At 38.3% G+C, this 15,995-nt stretch overlaps 1 protein-coding gene across 3 annotated transcripts in view; it reads right to left on the bottom strand.

Moving 5' to 3' along the window:
• NEK10 (NIMA related kinase 10) overlaps nucleotides 1-15,995 on the bottom strand; it is a 178,153-nt gene that overhangs the window by 51,535 nt on the left and 110,623 nt on the right. For all 3 annotated transcript variants that reach the window (XM_043509011.1, XM_043509009.1, XM_043509010.1), the window contains 3 exons: nucleotides 14,489-14,702; nucleotides 4,105-4,288; nucleotides 3,927-4,013 (listed from right to left, as the gene is read on the bottom strand). In XM_043509011.1, the coding sequence (XP_043364946.1) occupies nucleotides 3,927-4,013; nucleotides 4,105-4,288; nucleotides 14,489-14,702 (485 nt within the window). The remainder of the gene's footprint in view (nucleotides 1-3,926; nucleotides 4,014-4,104; nucleotides 4,289-14,488; nucleotides 14,703-15,995) is intronic.

Raw genomic sequence — 15,995 nt, 5'->3', positions numbered from 1 at the left:
AGGGGTGGGGTTGCTGTAAGTGAGAAAGCCGTTTAAGAAGACACAATTTGCTAGAATTACGTTTTAGGCCTATAAAGCATGTTATTTTGTTTGCTTGTAACCATTTTCTGTTTCTGTTCTCTTTGCTTAGTATCACATAAATCTCTGTTCTTTATTAATAAACTTAAGACAATTAAAAGGATTCATTCTTATATGAACTGTGACCAAAAGACACAATATCCCCACTGCAATAGACACACAGGGAAGATCATAAATAATTAACTACGCTCTTGTCTAACCTACAAAATATCTTTCAAGGAAAATATTTTTAAGTGATTTTAACAACAATTTCATATAGCACTATTTTGTCTGCAACAGAAAAGCTTCAAAAACAGACTCCAATGAGAAACTGCTGAGCTTGAATTAATATGCAAACTAGATACCATTAAATTGGGTTTGAATAGAGACTGGGAGTGGCTGAGACATTACACATATTGAATCTATTTCCGTTCCAGCTGCTGGGGTTACTTTCATCCAATTATCCCTCCGCTATACCTCTACTGAGTTAATTGGCACCCTCAATCAATTGAGGATGGGGATTTGAGTGACAGGGTACTAAGTCAACTCCTGACTCAGTACACCCAGTAAGATCAGATACAAGTCATTGTCAAGAAGCACGAACAATTACTATAGCATATAAGGTTTTTTGCATAGGGCAAACTTGAAGTTAAGGGAATCTGTCTTGTAAGGTTAAAAATGACTGCACTACAAGCTCAGTCCCCTTCTTCTTATAACTGTTAAATACAGTTCTATCTTTACAGATTTTTTTAAAAGGGCATAAAGTATATAATTCAATATGTCACAGTATCTCCTGGCCCATAATCAGGCCAAATACTTCTGTATTATACCTTATCTTGCACACCAGTTTCTGTCCCATAGAACATTTTGGCACGGAATGCCTTTTTGCAAAAGATCCATAAGTTTCAAACAGGGAGGAGAGGGGGAATCCTACAGAGAAAGAGTGAGTGATGTCTAGAATTCCTGGGTGTTGTTATTCACTTGTAAAGCAGGGGTGCATGCTGAAAAAACATATTCAGAGGAATGATACACCATATCAGAATCATTAGAGCTGGATGGGAAAGAGATTTACCTGTTGTGTGAAAAATTCCCCTTCCCAAATCAGGACAAAAAGTCAAAATCTCAAAAATGTTCACAAAAACAAAATTCTGGGGGGAAAAAACTGGTTTGGATCAATTTAAATATTTTGTTTCAATTTTGACCATGTCCTATTTTTTTAAATAAATAAATAAATATATACAGAGAGAGAGAGAGAGAGAGAGAGAGAAACAAAAAGTCATTTTGATCCAGAAAAAACAAAAACCAGAGTTTTTCATTTAGAAAATGTCAAAACAAAATGTTTCAACAATTTCAAAACTGTTTTGAAAAATTTTTTCAAGTTGAAAAATTCATCAAAACCAACCCTTTTCCAAGAAAAGGTTCAGTTTAGATGTTGCATTTTCTGTTGAAAAATATGTTGTCAAAAATTCCTTACAGCTCTAATAAAGATGCTACAAATATCAGGGAACTTTAAAAATTTAAAAAAAAACAATATTTTTCATAAAGTTGCCTTTTATTTTTCCTAGAAGAAAAGAATTTTTGACAACTTTTTATACCAACACTGAAAATATTCAGCATTAAGTAGAAACCACAGCCTGGTGATCTAAAAATCTATGATTTATGTAATTATTTTTTCTTAAATGTAACCCAGCAGTGGTTTTGTACCAGATACAAACTTTCTTGGTGGGGAAATGTGACAAATTCTGGAATTTCTGAGTAAAATTAATGGGTGTAAGAGGAACTGATGGATTCTTTCCCCATTAGGCACTTCAGTGGATGAGCTGAAACTTGGCAAAGAGCTATTTAGCCATTAGCAAATGAAGATGTTTTGTTGGTGTGCAAATCACAGCCCAAGAAAAATGAATGACAAGCAATTTATTTATTATACAACATGACATTGTTGGGATGGGACGCCACTTATAGGCCAGAACTGATAATAAATAATGAGTCATTTGAAAGAGCTGTACAAATAACAACTTCAAAATAGACTGCTACCTTCTCCAAAAATTATTAAGGGACTTTAAAGAGCATCCAGTTATTTTGTGTTTTTCCCCTCTATTGGCTAGACACTTAAATCAACAAGAAGACATATCAGTCAGTACATGTGACGGAAGAAGGAAAACCATCTAGTAATTAACCCTGCATTGTAACAACCTTACCAAAATAGCAACATTCTGAATGGTTCTTGAAGCCTGGAATAAAACCCCACAAAAAATCTTCAGTCAACTGCATTTCCTCCACCTTCCGAACTTCTTAAACAGATGGTCAGGAATTTTCTATCTGAATGATATTTTGATGGTACATGCAGTTTCCACAAAATTAAAATATTCTGCAGGAAACTTGAGATTTTACCCAAATATTTTGATTTTCTGTTGGGAAAACCAAAACAAAATGTCATTTTTGGAAGGTTTGACCAAAACTGAAATATTTTGGTTTGCTGAACAAACCTAAAATGTTTAATTTTGAGTCATTTTAACACAAAACTGCATTTCCCTATGGCGGGAAATGGTCTCATGGGAATGTTGGTTGGATGACTCATGGCCTCATTCTCTCCTATGGACTGAATTGCCTGGCCAAACTGCATCTCCCAATGTAACACAGTCTTCCCTCTGACTGAGCAGAATGGTGTATGGGAATCATTTGTTTGCAGGTGCATCATGGAAGATGTAGTCCAGCAAGTTGGCCCAGCCCATAGGAGAGAAAAGGGTTATCAGCTGTAACTCCTATGAGGCAATGTGCTGCCACAGGGAAACACAGTTTAATGTTGAATTGAACTGAAACTAAATAATTTGAGTCAGTTCAACAAACCAAAATGAAAAAAAATTGTAAATATTGAAATATTTTGTTTAGATCAGAAATGACAAACCAAAATAGTTTGACATTTCTGAAGCAAAAAACTTTTTCGAACTTTTCACTCCATGAAAAAAAAAATGTTTCAGTTTTTCATCCTGATTCAGGACAAAAACAAATGTTGAAATATTCAAATTCCATGTGAGATGGAATTTCTGATTTTGGCTCAGTAGTGTTATTAAGCTTTTCAATACCATGATCCCCTTTTCCACACCAAGATGCCTGTAGGATCTCTTCCTAACCAGGGCAAGAGGGTGGCAACCTTCTGACACCTGCTTCTGACCCACAGATTAAGAATCCATTTAGTAATAACATTGCTAAAAATCCAGGAAATCACCAGTAAGCCAGTATTTACATGCACACCAAACAAAACTCCACCTGTCTTTCAACCATAATAACCAAGCATGGGCACACAGATGACTACACTCTGTAGTAAACTCCCTTTTGATTCCAACATCTAACCACACTGCATAATCCAATTCCATACAATCACACTCAAATGCATATCCAGACTGTATCTCTCTCCACTCCCTCTGTTTATCTAACATAGGCCACTTTATTCTTTCACATAATCTCACCATTGTTGATGCAAGAGCCTCCTCCTCTGCAGCTCCATATGGAGCAGCCTTCTTCTACCTCTCTATCTCATCAGCTCTCTTATTTTTCAAATCTGAAAATGTATCTCTTCTCCTTTGCCATACAGCATCTCAATTTCTCTATCCATCTGCTTTTTAAAAGTGGTTAGTATATTGGGATAATCTAATAAGGAAGATGCTATACAAAATAAAACAGCATTATATTGCAGTGAAAAAATGGCAACACTAAGGAACATTTCTCTTAGTTTTCTTTCACTGGGGGCCTTTGCTCTTCCAACGGATGGAGAAGTTGTAATATATCAGAAAGTCCCCAAATATTTCAGAACAATTCAGATATCTTACTGTTAGAAATCAGCGTATTGCTTTGTGTGCAAAGAAACTCACCAAATGCAGACTCTTTCAAAGGACTTGAACTGGAGCTGCTGGAATTATTTGATATGTCCAGCTCATCATCTAATTCAGAGAAGATATCTGTGCATAAAAATAAAAGCAGAAAGGAAACTTTTAACTAAGCTCTGAGCACAATGCTATCATGCCTGGTGTTTCTTCTGCTATTGACTACCTTTCTCAGAGTTTTCTAAAGTGTAGTTGTCATCTGCTAGGATTTCATCACATGTTCTGTCTTCATCTTTTCCACATGTTGAATGAAAGTTTTCAGTTGGAATATCAGTGCTTTCTGAAAATTCACTTTTGAAACTGGCTGCTCCACTGCTGCTGCTGCTGAGGCTTGACTTCTCAGAATGCTCCTAACAATGAAGAACAAAGAGGAGAACAAGTGAAGGAAATATTATCAATTTTCCTTTTCACCACAATGTCCAAGGCTCATTATAAAATCTGATATTAAAAAGCCATAATTCATAAAAAAAATACTTATAGTTCTTACTCGGCTGCTTGTCCTGCTCTCTCATCCTACCAGTGATTCTGCATTTATGGAAGAGCCCTTTACTTAACTGAAATGATTTTTACTTCTTATATAAAAGATGTCCTAGAAATTCTATTTTAACTCCAAAAATAAGTTGCAAAGAGTACTGCCAAAGCTCTTTTTCACCATATGTGTTCTCTACAACTAAAAGGGAAACAATATGAAAATATGAACAAATATTGGATTTAAAGATAGAAATATTGAACAAAGACATAGACAGGTCCCACAGACAACCAAGATGAGGGATTTAACCTCTTTCAGCTTGGACAATTAAAAGCAGACAGGTTTCCTGACATCATAAATTTAAGCAATCAGGATTAGTTAAAAAAAATAAAAACTAAAGTAAGCTTAATGTATATGCGTCAGAGACCTCATGAAGTGGAACCAACCTGATGCTGGCTATTATTGCTGACATAAAGCTAAGAAAATCAAAAACTGACATACAAATTATCCTGCTGTCGTAAGTGTTTCCTGTATGTGCTGAATCTGTCCATAACAAGGAGGTCTTTAATGAATATCAAATGCTCCAATCACCACTCTGATTGTTTATAGCTTTTCAGGACACGGTAAAGCTCTCTGATCCCTCTTATGCCTCTATTTTAATGAGACATGTTTTGAAGGCAGATCAGTTTATATTATTTATCTCCTATTCCCTTTTATCATACAACACTCCAACAGGATAATGTAAAACAAAGGATGAATTTACTTACAAACAATAGCTATTATACATAAAAATAGGAACAATATATAAAAAGAACAAAGCAAATAATTAACTTTATTATTATTATTTATTTGTATTATTGTACTTTAATATTCAGTAATTTCAGGGGACAATAAAGTTTCTCCCAAACAGTTTGCATTTAAGAAGAGTGCTCTCTTAGGTACTTAATCTTCTGGATTTTAACTAAAAAGAAAAGGAGTACTTGTGGCACCTTAGAGACTAACAAATTTATTAGAGCATAAGCTTTCGTGAGCTACAGCTCACTTCATCGGATGCATTTGATGAAGTGAGCTGTAGCTCATGAAAGCTTATGCTCTAATAAATTTGTTAGTCTCTAAGGTGCCACAAGTACTCCTTTTCTTTTTGCGAATACAGACTAACACGGCTGCTACTCTGAAACCTGGATATTAACTGATTCTCAGAACTTCTCCATTCACCTCCCCTAAGGTGACTGTCATCTCACCGTGGCTGTGCAAAATGAATGTAATCCCAACTCCTCCACTCCTTTGAAGGTCACTTAGTCAAACTCCTAAATACTGACTGAGTGCTAACTGCCCAACAGTTTAAGCCAATTATTCCCTCCATTCTCTCCCCTGTTCCCAATTCTACAACTCAACCCAGAAGACTGAATAAATGAATCTCAGGAATTTCCACGGCAACACCTAACAGGAAGGATAAACTTATGGCTCAGTACTGGACTAGGATTTAGGAAACTCTGTCAAAGGCTTCACAAGGGATCTAATGTACTTCACAATTTTCTGTTCCTCAATTTTTCCATCTGTAAAACGGGGATAGCAATACTTCCCTGCCTCAAAGTGTGTAGAGGATACATTTATTAATGCAGATGAGGTACTCATATACCAGACTGCTGACTACAATAGTAAAACTTATTATACAAAAAGGTACTATTTTTGGAGTGTTTTAGGACTGTAGATTCCAGCGTTACCACATTACAATAAGGTAGTAACATGGAAAACTTAATTTTCAGTGTGCACCTGAAGATAAAATTGTAGCAATCTAAAAATTAATCTTAAAAGCAACATCATTTTTAAGAATAAAACAAATTTCTTTCAGACAGCATGAGTGAAGTAAGACACTTTAATGCTTCAGGAACAGGGGAAAAAAGGATATCTAGAATTTTAGGGCTGCTGCCTTCATGTGGAATTTCTAGAAGCCTCAATCTAAAGAACATTCTGATACCACATGTTGTTGACAATGTGACCCAAAAGTGGAGATCTACCCAATAACTTTTGATGCATTTATCTTCAATTAGGTAAGATGTAGTCCCAGCTGCTGACCTCCTGATGGAAATACAATGAATTTCAATTAGGAATTGGCTGGGACGGGCGGGGAGTTCTCTCAGAGTTGCTGTCTTCTCAAGAATTCCCTCTCTTCATGAGCTTCTTTTCTAGCTCTCTTTTCTTACTTTAACAGATTTCTCCCAAGGTCATCATTGGAATTAGTGAGTGGATAGTACATATTCGAAATCTCTTTTGCCCATAATCATTTCAGTCCATAGGAGACTGTCAAATAAGGAGAAAATGGTGATGCACTGAAGTATGGATGGCATGTTCCTCCCAATATAGAATCAAATGTATGTTTTTCTTCCTTCTGTTTAGAATTTCAAAGATTTGTCCTTTCGAGCACTCATGTGCTGACTAGATAAATATGTTACTTAAATGTTTAATCACAAAAAAAGTTTACACAGTCTAATGGATGGAAAACTAGACAAAAGGAAGTTTCAAATAAAGAGGTTTACATATACCCTATCCTCTTTTTCTGACATTGGTGAGTAATCATTCGTATATTTATAAATATATTTTTCTAGCATTTCCATCAAATACATTTTCACTACCAAACTCCAAAAATTATATTATTTTTCCCAGATGTAGAAACAGCCTTTTCAGAAACTTTCCACTCTACCACATAATTACAATATTATGAAGTTGTTTTTAAAAAAGTTCCTTGTGACCAATAGACTGAAATGACTCCAACTGAACAAATCAGGTCTACTGGATAATTACCATTCTTCATTTAGGCATTTTAGTGGATTTATAGTAACAATCCCAATAACCGTTTTTGTGATAAATGAAATATACATATCCTGTGCAGAAATAAAACTGTTTTATGAAATACTCAAAGCAATATCAAATCATATTGAGGGACTGTTTGCCAAACTTCATCTGTAATCAAAACAATTTGCTAGTTTTACTGGCATGAGAGATACAGATGAGAGAACCTGAAAAGGTTATGACTGGTTCCCAGGAGTAAAGACTCAAAAAAGAAAATGTACTTGCCAAGTAACTGAGTAAATTATCAGTGTTGCTGGGATAAACATGTGCCTCTAGAAAGCAGTGCCTAAGCACTTGGGGCATGAGCATGTTCTTTTGAGGAACTGAACATTTAGCACAAGGTTTACAGAAGGAGTCATATCCCCAGTTCTTTTCCATTTAATCAAAAGCTAACAAAAGACTTGAAGAAATGAGAGTGAAGAGTGGGCAGTATTGTATTGTACTGATAATCTATTTGAAGAATTACAAATCGTTTGAGTACTGTTAATATTGAACCCTACACTGGAGAGATTAACTGGTAATAAACAGCCCTCAAAGGAAGTGGGTCAGTGGAAAAGCTAGTTAAATAAAAAGATTGCAAATTTACTCTCCCAAACTGGCATCAGATCTAGACACCAAATCAAGAAAGTAATGCTGCTTAAAATGTGTGAATTGAGTCTGGCAGATCTCCGTGACAGAAACATTCTTCAGACATGTGTCCTGCAGCCATCAAGCAGTGTGACACCTGCAAGATTATAAAAGATCCATATACAAAGTCTGTTTAGTTAATCTCTGAACAAAGAGGACTCTCCATCTCCGGCTATCAATCTGCCAGAGCTGAGTATAAATTTAGACCTAGCTATCTACCAACACCATAGAGCAGATAGAAGCAGCAGCAAGTGATAGAGTGGAATTGAATATGCTGGTTTCCACCCTCACCCTCAGAGGCACAGGAAGGATGTTAAATAAATAAATCTAGTCCCAGCTAGTAAACAGCTAATAATTTTTAATATTTAGACTATTCTTCCCTCTGTAGGGAGAGATTCTTGGAGGATGCTGGAAAATTTTAGAAGGAAACCAGATAGCTGTAGGGAGGAGCTTGGGGTATAGATGTTGGAAAACTTTATCCTTATGGAATGTCACATTGAGAGGGCCAGCCAACAGGACCTGGCTCTCACTTACTTTATCTATTTTGCGGCCACAGAGAATGCCATTTTGAGATCTAGATGGTAAAGACGACACTCCTCCACTAGTATAAAAGGTGGCTCCATCAAGTTTGGCAACCTCAGGTTCTGTTCCCATGAGCTTTATAGTTCTCATACAGGTAGAAACACCTATGTCCTTCAAGAAATATGTTAACAGTGGGATACCCAAAGATTTATAAACCTTTAAACAGGGTGTGGCTGGATATTAATATTATTATTTATGTTATCATAGCCTGTAGGAGCGCCAGTCATGGATTGGAACCCCATTGTGCTAGGTGCTGTACAAACACAGAACAAAAGAGTGTGATTAACGTTAACCATGCTTACAGAAACTCTTGATTTTCTAAGTACAATATTCTCAAAAAAGCAGAAAATCTAAGAAAAGTGTTCTTGGTGGAGGCCCACTGTGAGGATGCAGCTTCCTTTCCCATCATCATATTCAGCCAATGCCTCATTTTTTCCATTGGTTGGAAAGTTTATCTCCTAGAGAAATCAAAACTCCCCCTTCCAGGGTAAACAAAAACTATACAAAAAGAAAATTCCAAAAGTCCCTGGGCAAAAGTCCCTTGTGATGGGATGTGCAAATCCCTCACTGGACAAACAGAGGTGAAGGAGCTGCTCTAAGCTCAGTCAGCTCTGCCATGCCAACCTGCAAGGCTTGCACAGGCTGGAGGAGCATCATCTTATAATGGGCTCAGAGCAGCTAAATGGTTGGCAGACCAGGGAAGAGAACAGACCTTCAGCCCTTAGTTCCTGAGGAAAGGGCTGACTGAAGGTATGAGCCTCCCAGATGACCAGTGCCTGAAAGGTCCCTCCCTGAGGAAAGGGAGGGCCAGATCCTTATGCATCCTGATAGGGAGTCATTCCCCTCTATTTCTTACTAGCTCAGCTTAATGGTGTTAATTCCCCTTGCTTTTTGTTCCCGCACTACCCCAAAAGGGGAGACATTTTAAGTGAACTGGCTGGAGGGCTAAATCACAGGAAGAGGCAGGTCATTGCAGAGGAGGAGCAGCCGTTGGCAGGAGCTACTCAGCAGGGAGAGACATGCTACACCATGCCAAGCCACAAGGAGGTGCCAGTGGTGAGCCAACCCCTTCACAACGTTTGGAGAATGCAGGCATCCTTCCCATCCCTGGAGAGCAGGGGGACTGACTGACCCAGACAGGCAAATACCCTAGACTTAAAGGTATGGGTTGATAGGGCAGACAACATGCATATAGAGTGTCTTCTCAAATGAATGCCTGAAAACCAGCAACTCCTGCAGCAAATAGCTGCCCACCAGCATCAGCTGGTCTGGCCCTTATGGGCAGAACAGCAGGAACAGTAGCAAAGGCTGTTCCAATAAGTAATGGCCCTGATGGAGTCTTCGGGTCTCCACACGGTCCCCCCTCCAGCGGCTGTAGCCCAAGCCAAGTGGCCCCACCTGTGGCAGTAAAACTCACAAAGACAGGCCCTGGGGACAACCCAGAGGCTTTCTTGGTAATGTCTGAGTAAGTGGGAGATGGCAACCCAGTGCCACCTGATCAGTGGGCCACCCTGTTGTCACCTTACCTGACAGGAGCTGGTATGGCCACAAGGCCAGCACCTGCATACTGGGACTGGGACTGGACACAGTCTCTGCCCAAGACTATGTCCGGGTGAAAGTAGCTATACTTGACTATCTTGACGTCCGACACAGGCTCTGTGGGTAGAAATCATGAAATACTTCCAGCCAGAAATACTTCCAGGGAGCTGGGTAGAAATACTTTCAGGGAGCTGGAAATTAAGAGACCCACCCAGAAAGGCCACCTAACCAGGAAGCAATATTGCCCCTCCTGCCTTACAGGCACCAGTGGTTAGTCAACCCCTTCATACCCCTCCTGAGGGTCCAGGTGAATTGTGTCCCTTTTTCTCAGGGGTTCACCCCTCCTTATACTGAGTTCCTGTCTTTGCCCAACTCTTCTCAAAACTTCCTGCCAGATTTCTAATGCAGGCTTCTTCCTCAATCCCTTTCCCCTTGGAAGGATCAGAGCTCCTACCCCTTCCTGGTCTCCTCCATGCCAGAGAGACTCACAACTGGTCATACTATTTCCATGATTTCTCTGAGAATGAGGAAAGCAGACCTTTATATAACCAGCATGTTGTGTCGGCAGCCCACTGTTTTCATGGTTGTTGGACTGCAAGTCTCAGAATCCTTCTATTTTCCATTGTAAAGCATAAGTCTTAACTGTGCAGGACAAATGACTTCTGTGCACGATTTGATGCATTTCTTAAGAGCGGCTGATCTCTGTAGTTTAGCAAAATGCTATAATCCCAGCCACCAAGTGCAGTGATTTCAGATCTGGGTGTAAGATCTGTCTGAGACTGAAGATCTGAGAGAATTAGAAGTTGATATGTAGATTTTTTTCATTGTGCTCTGAAGGCCTGAGAATCAGATTTTCAATGTCCTGCCTTGCCTGAACTTTCTGATGGCTCTTGATAGGAGGAGGGAAGGCATAATAGAAAATCTTGCTCCCATCTTCCCCATTTTGAGCAAAAACCCTTTCTTATTTTTAAGTATATAAGCTAAATAAATTGTGTCTCACCTCTTACTATTCTTTAAAAAATTTTGCTATACATGAACCACACTTCTGCGTCCTTTCCAAGTGCTCTGTGGAGTTAACCTGTTGAGCGAACTCCCTATTCCTATTCCTCTCTATAATCACCACCTTCCCGACGTTGGTGTATCAGTGCAATATCTGACACACACACACACACACACACACACACACACACACACACACACACACACACACACACACACACTCTCTTTCTCTCTCTCTCTCCCCCCATCCATGTACTTATATGGCCCTCATCACCAAGGATATGAGTACTATCAGAAGATTGTATCTTCCACTTTCAAAGGGGTGGACTCTGTATATAATAAATCACTTCCATTGCTAACTTCTAGGAATCTATGATTATGAAAAACAAAAAATCTTATACTGTTAAGTTTCTTTCTGACCTGTTCGCAACACAAACTTTCAGAAATGATTGAAAATTTTTTAAAAAGTAATAAAAAGAAAGTTATTACTATTTAAAGAAAGACTTGGGTCTTTTTTTGCCACTTTTCAGCCCAAAGTGTTTTTATATTATATAATGTAAAATATTATAAATATTAAATACATTATTATACAACTATAAAACTCTAAAATAAAAGGATGGTGGGGTGGGCATAGAGGGTTATAATTATCACTCTTAATTGCAGAGCAGTGATGATACCACTATAATAAATGGCATAAAAACACTTGAACACATTAATGAACTGCAACTAAATGAAATTAATTAATATGCTTTTCCTTGTCTTTCTAATGTCTTTGATATGTTGATCATATATTTTCAAAGCTGACAATTTAGAAAATAAATCATACAAGAAATGGCTAATTTACCACATTCAGCAACTCTTGACAAAATAATACCACCAAAACATTTTTCACAACGGACGTATCTTATTCTCCCAAATCCTGTAAAAGTTTACTGATTATACTGTACTATGATTAAGCAAGCAACCTCTTCCAGGTTTTTTTAATCATACAAAAACTAGCTTCCAGTTCTTAAACTGTAGTTCAAATATGTGCTAATTAAATGCCAAAATGGAGCAGCGTCAGGATGAGATCAATAGAGCAAAAGAGGAAGAAGATAACAGTTCATGGAGGGCTAGATTTTCAAGACAAATAATGGTCCTTGGTCATTTTAAAATAAAAAACAATTGTGTACATCAGTGCAGATGTAAGCTGCCTCCATGAAACTGTAATCACAAGTACAAGGTTTGCATATTTGAAATTGAAGTCAAGATTGTATTATGCTCCCTGTAACATTAATAACCTGTTGCATTCTGAATGATTTCAAAACAAACATATTATTTCCTTCAACTAATAGGAGACCAGCCTAAACATACATACACAATTGTCTTAAAAGAAAAATACTTTTAGGAATGAACTAGTATCTGACTGGCTGAAGATGTATTTAATTTAACCCTCATCAATGAATAATACTCAAATCCATCAAGTAAAAGATACATCTAGGCACAAATGAAGAGGAAAATAAAAATAAATATTAAACTAATCCAATTCTTATTTGTGTTCTGGAGCTGACATGAGAAAAAATAAACTCATAACTGTTTTGCTAACTAAATTTTTCCCTTATAATGCAGATGATACTTGGAAACAAATGAAAGGTTATCAGAAGTAGGGCCACCATGCTTAGCTGTAGCTAGGGAGAACAGAGTTCAGTTTAGAGATGATAGAAGATTACAAGGCAAAAGTGGAATTAAGTCACTTTGAATGCCCCTGATTCTGAGCTGGTTATGTGACTGTCCAGTTTTATTGTGTAAGTTACAGCTGCTCTTCATGAAACTAGCTGCCAATAGCTTTGGGAGCAGTCACAACAACCAGGGATTACTGGGGCACCAAAAAGCCCAGGCCATGCTCCTTCCCACTGGGCATGCCACTTGCCATTCATTGGGAGGAAAAGTGTAGCAGCTGCTTCTATATTACTGCAGGATTCCAGCCACTGCACTGTTTGTAGAGCTGCTTTGTGTTGGTGAAACAGTGCAAAGAGATCCCAGTACATTTCAGGAAGGGAGCTCTAATATTCAGGTTACGCAGAGATTTTTGAACCTATCCAAAAGGGCATAATATTTGAACTTGTCAAGTTAAAAATAAAGAGTTTATTCATGTAAAAATAAACAGAAGTTCAGCTCCCAATGGAATAGTGATATAAAAGATAAGCACCAAAATGCCCAGATCACAACTGCAGAATGGGACAAAAGTGACAATTCTTCCAAGAAGGCACTGAAAATTGGGAATGCTGAAGGAATATCTACTTATTCAGGTTACTGGGAAATACAAAAAGCTTCAAGTCTGTATTTTTTTCAACTGCCTGTCTGTGACTAGAAAGGGTGCCTCATTAAGATGAAAAGGGCACACCAGACTCCTCCCCCACATCAAAGCATGTAAAAGACCTCACTCAGTACTTCTCTCTCTACATAATTTTAGAGAGCAATTGAAGTAGAACTGGTCAAAAAATTTTGAGAGACGTTATCCATCAGAAAATGTCTTTGAAATATTTTCAGGAATGTCTCGCTTTTGATGAAATTTTCTATGGGAAAAAGTAATTTTCATTTTTTGTTTAATAAAAACACTGACTTGGGACTGGGAGCTACTGTCAATCTTTTTCTAGAAGACGACAGAGGATTTTCAGTGAGAGATAGAAGGGTGAGCTCAAATAACAGAAGTGTTAAAAAGTGCCCTCCTCAGAGAGATGTGATTTCTGACTCTACCAGTATAGCTTTATAATTATCATAACTTTACTTTTTTCTTGAGTTTATAATAATTTATACTATGAGTTTTTACTGTGGAAAACTTTTTTCTGTCATTTTTTTCAGTAAATTCTCCAAGAATACATATGAGCTGACCTTCATTAAGTAAAACACTGAAATCCTTGACTAAGCTCACAGAACACAAGCTCACAAAACAAAGCTTGAATGAAATGAAAGAACTGCAAAAGATGTTTCTGAAGAACTATATCAGATAGCAAGACAAGCTTAGCAAACACATTATCAGTTCACTACTCTTTATCTACCAACCTGTAATTAAAAATTAAATATGTGTAGGTGCCACTTTCTAGGTGCCATTGTTTGTGAATCATGCACAGAATTATTCCATTGCGGCCAAGTGTACATTTTGCTATTCACTATCCATTTAAAAATGTGCATACATAATTAAATGTTAGAAGATTCTATTAAAAATGCAAGAGCCAGTATATTTCAGTCTGATTCATGCCATTTTCAATATTGGATTAAGGTAGTTTGTAAGATATTGTAACTGTTACTTGTATTTGTGTGCACATGGGAAAATTAATAACTATTAAGTTTAAAATAAATTTTAAAACCTACATGGATTTCAACTTTAATTTTATAAAGCAATAGGCCCTTTAATTGAGAAATGCATATATTTTATTAGTCTACAAAATGTCACAGGTATAGCACAGTGTAAAAGAAAAAACAAAACCCTAAGTCATTTACTTACGTGAGATAAGATGGCAAGTTGCTGGTGACATGTCACTGCATTCCTATTAGCCTCCATGAAATATCTCTGGGTACGTCTCCTCTCGCGCTCCAGCTTCTTCTCCAAAGCAAACTGGGAGGTGGACAAGCCATCTAAATACTTCATCATCACATCAGATATCATTGAACTGACTTCTACTATGTCTGGACGAGTCTCTGCATCAGGAGTCAAGCACCTATTGAAAGATCCATTACCTAATGAAAAGGAGTACTTGTGGCACCTTAGAGACTAACAAATTTATTAGAGCATAAGCTTTCGTGAGCTACAGCTCACTTCATCAGATGCATTTGGTGGAAAAAACAGAGGAGAGATTTATATATACACACACAGAGAACATGAAACAATGGGTTTATCATACACACTGTAAGGACCTGGGGTATTCTATCTGCTACCCAAGATCCATAAACCTGGAAATCCTGGACGCCCCATCATCTCAGGCATTGGCACCCTGACAGCAGGATTGTCTGGCTATGTAGACTCCCTCCTCAGGCCCTTCGTTACCAGCACTCCCAGCTATCTTCGAGACACCACCGATTTCCTGAGGAAACTACAGTCCATTGGTGATCTTCCTAAAAACACCATCCTAGCCACTATGGATGTAGAAGCCCTCTACACCAACATTCCACACAAAGATGGACTACAAGCCGTCAGAAACAGTATCCCCGATACTGTCACGGCTAACCTGGTGGCAGAACTTTGTGACTTTGTCCTGACCCATAACTATTTCACATTTGGTGACAATGTATACCTTCAAATCAGCGGCACTGCGATGGGTACCCGCATGGCCCCACAGTATGCCAACATTTTTATGGCTGACTTAGAACAACGCTTCCTCAGCTCTCGTTCCCTAATGCCCCTACTCTACTTGCGCTACATTGATGACATCTTCATCATCTGGACCCATGGAAAAGAAGCTCTTGAGGAATTCCACCATGATTTCAACAATTTCCATCCCACCATCAACCTCAGCCTGGACCAGTCCACACAAGAGATCCACTTCCTGGACACTACGGTGCTAATAAGCGATGGTCACATAAACACCACCCTATATCGGAAACCTACTGACCGCTATTCCTACCTACATGCCTCTAGCTTTCATCCAGATCATACCACTCGATCCATTGTCTACAGCCAAGCGCTACGATATAACCGCATTTGCTCCAACCCCTCAGACAGAGACAAACACCTACAAGATCTCTATCATGCATTCCTACAACTACAGTACCCACCTGCTGAAGTGAAGAAACAGATTGACAGAGCCAGAAGAGTACCCAGAAGTCACCTACTACAGGACAGGCCCAACAAAGAAAACAACAGAACGCCACTAGCCATCACCTTCAGCCCCCAACTAAAACCCCTCCAACGCATCATCAAGGATCTACAACCTATCCTGAAAGACGAGCCATCGCTCTCTCAGATCTTGGGAGACAGACCAGTCCTTGCTTACAGACAGCCCCCCAATCTGAAG

This window comes from Dermochelys coriacea, chromosome 2, assembly GCF_009764565.3.
Source record: "Dermochelys coriacea isolate rDerCor1 chromosome 2, rDerCor1.pri.v4, whole genome shotgun sequence".
NCBI lineage: Eukaryota > Metazoa > Chordata > Testudines > Dermochelyidae > Dermochelys > Dermochelys coriacea.
This window is presented reverse-complemented; position numbering and strand designations above follow the sequence as displayed.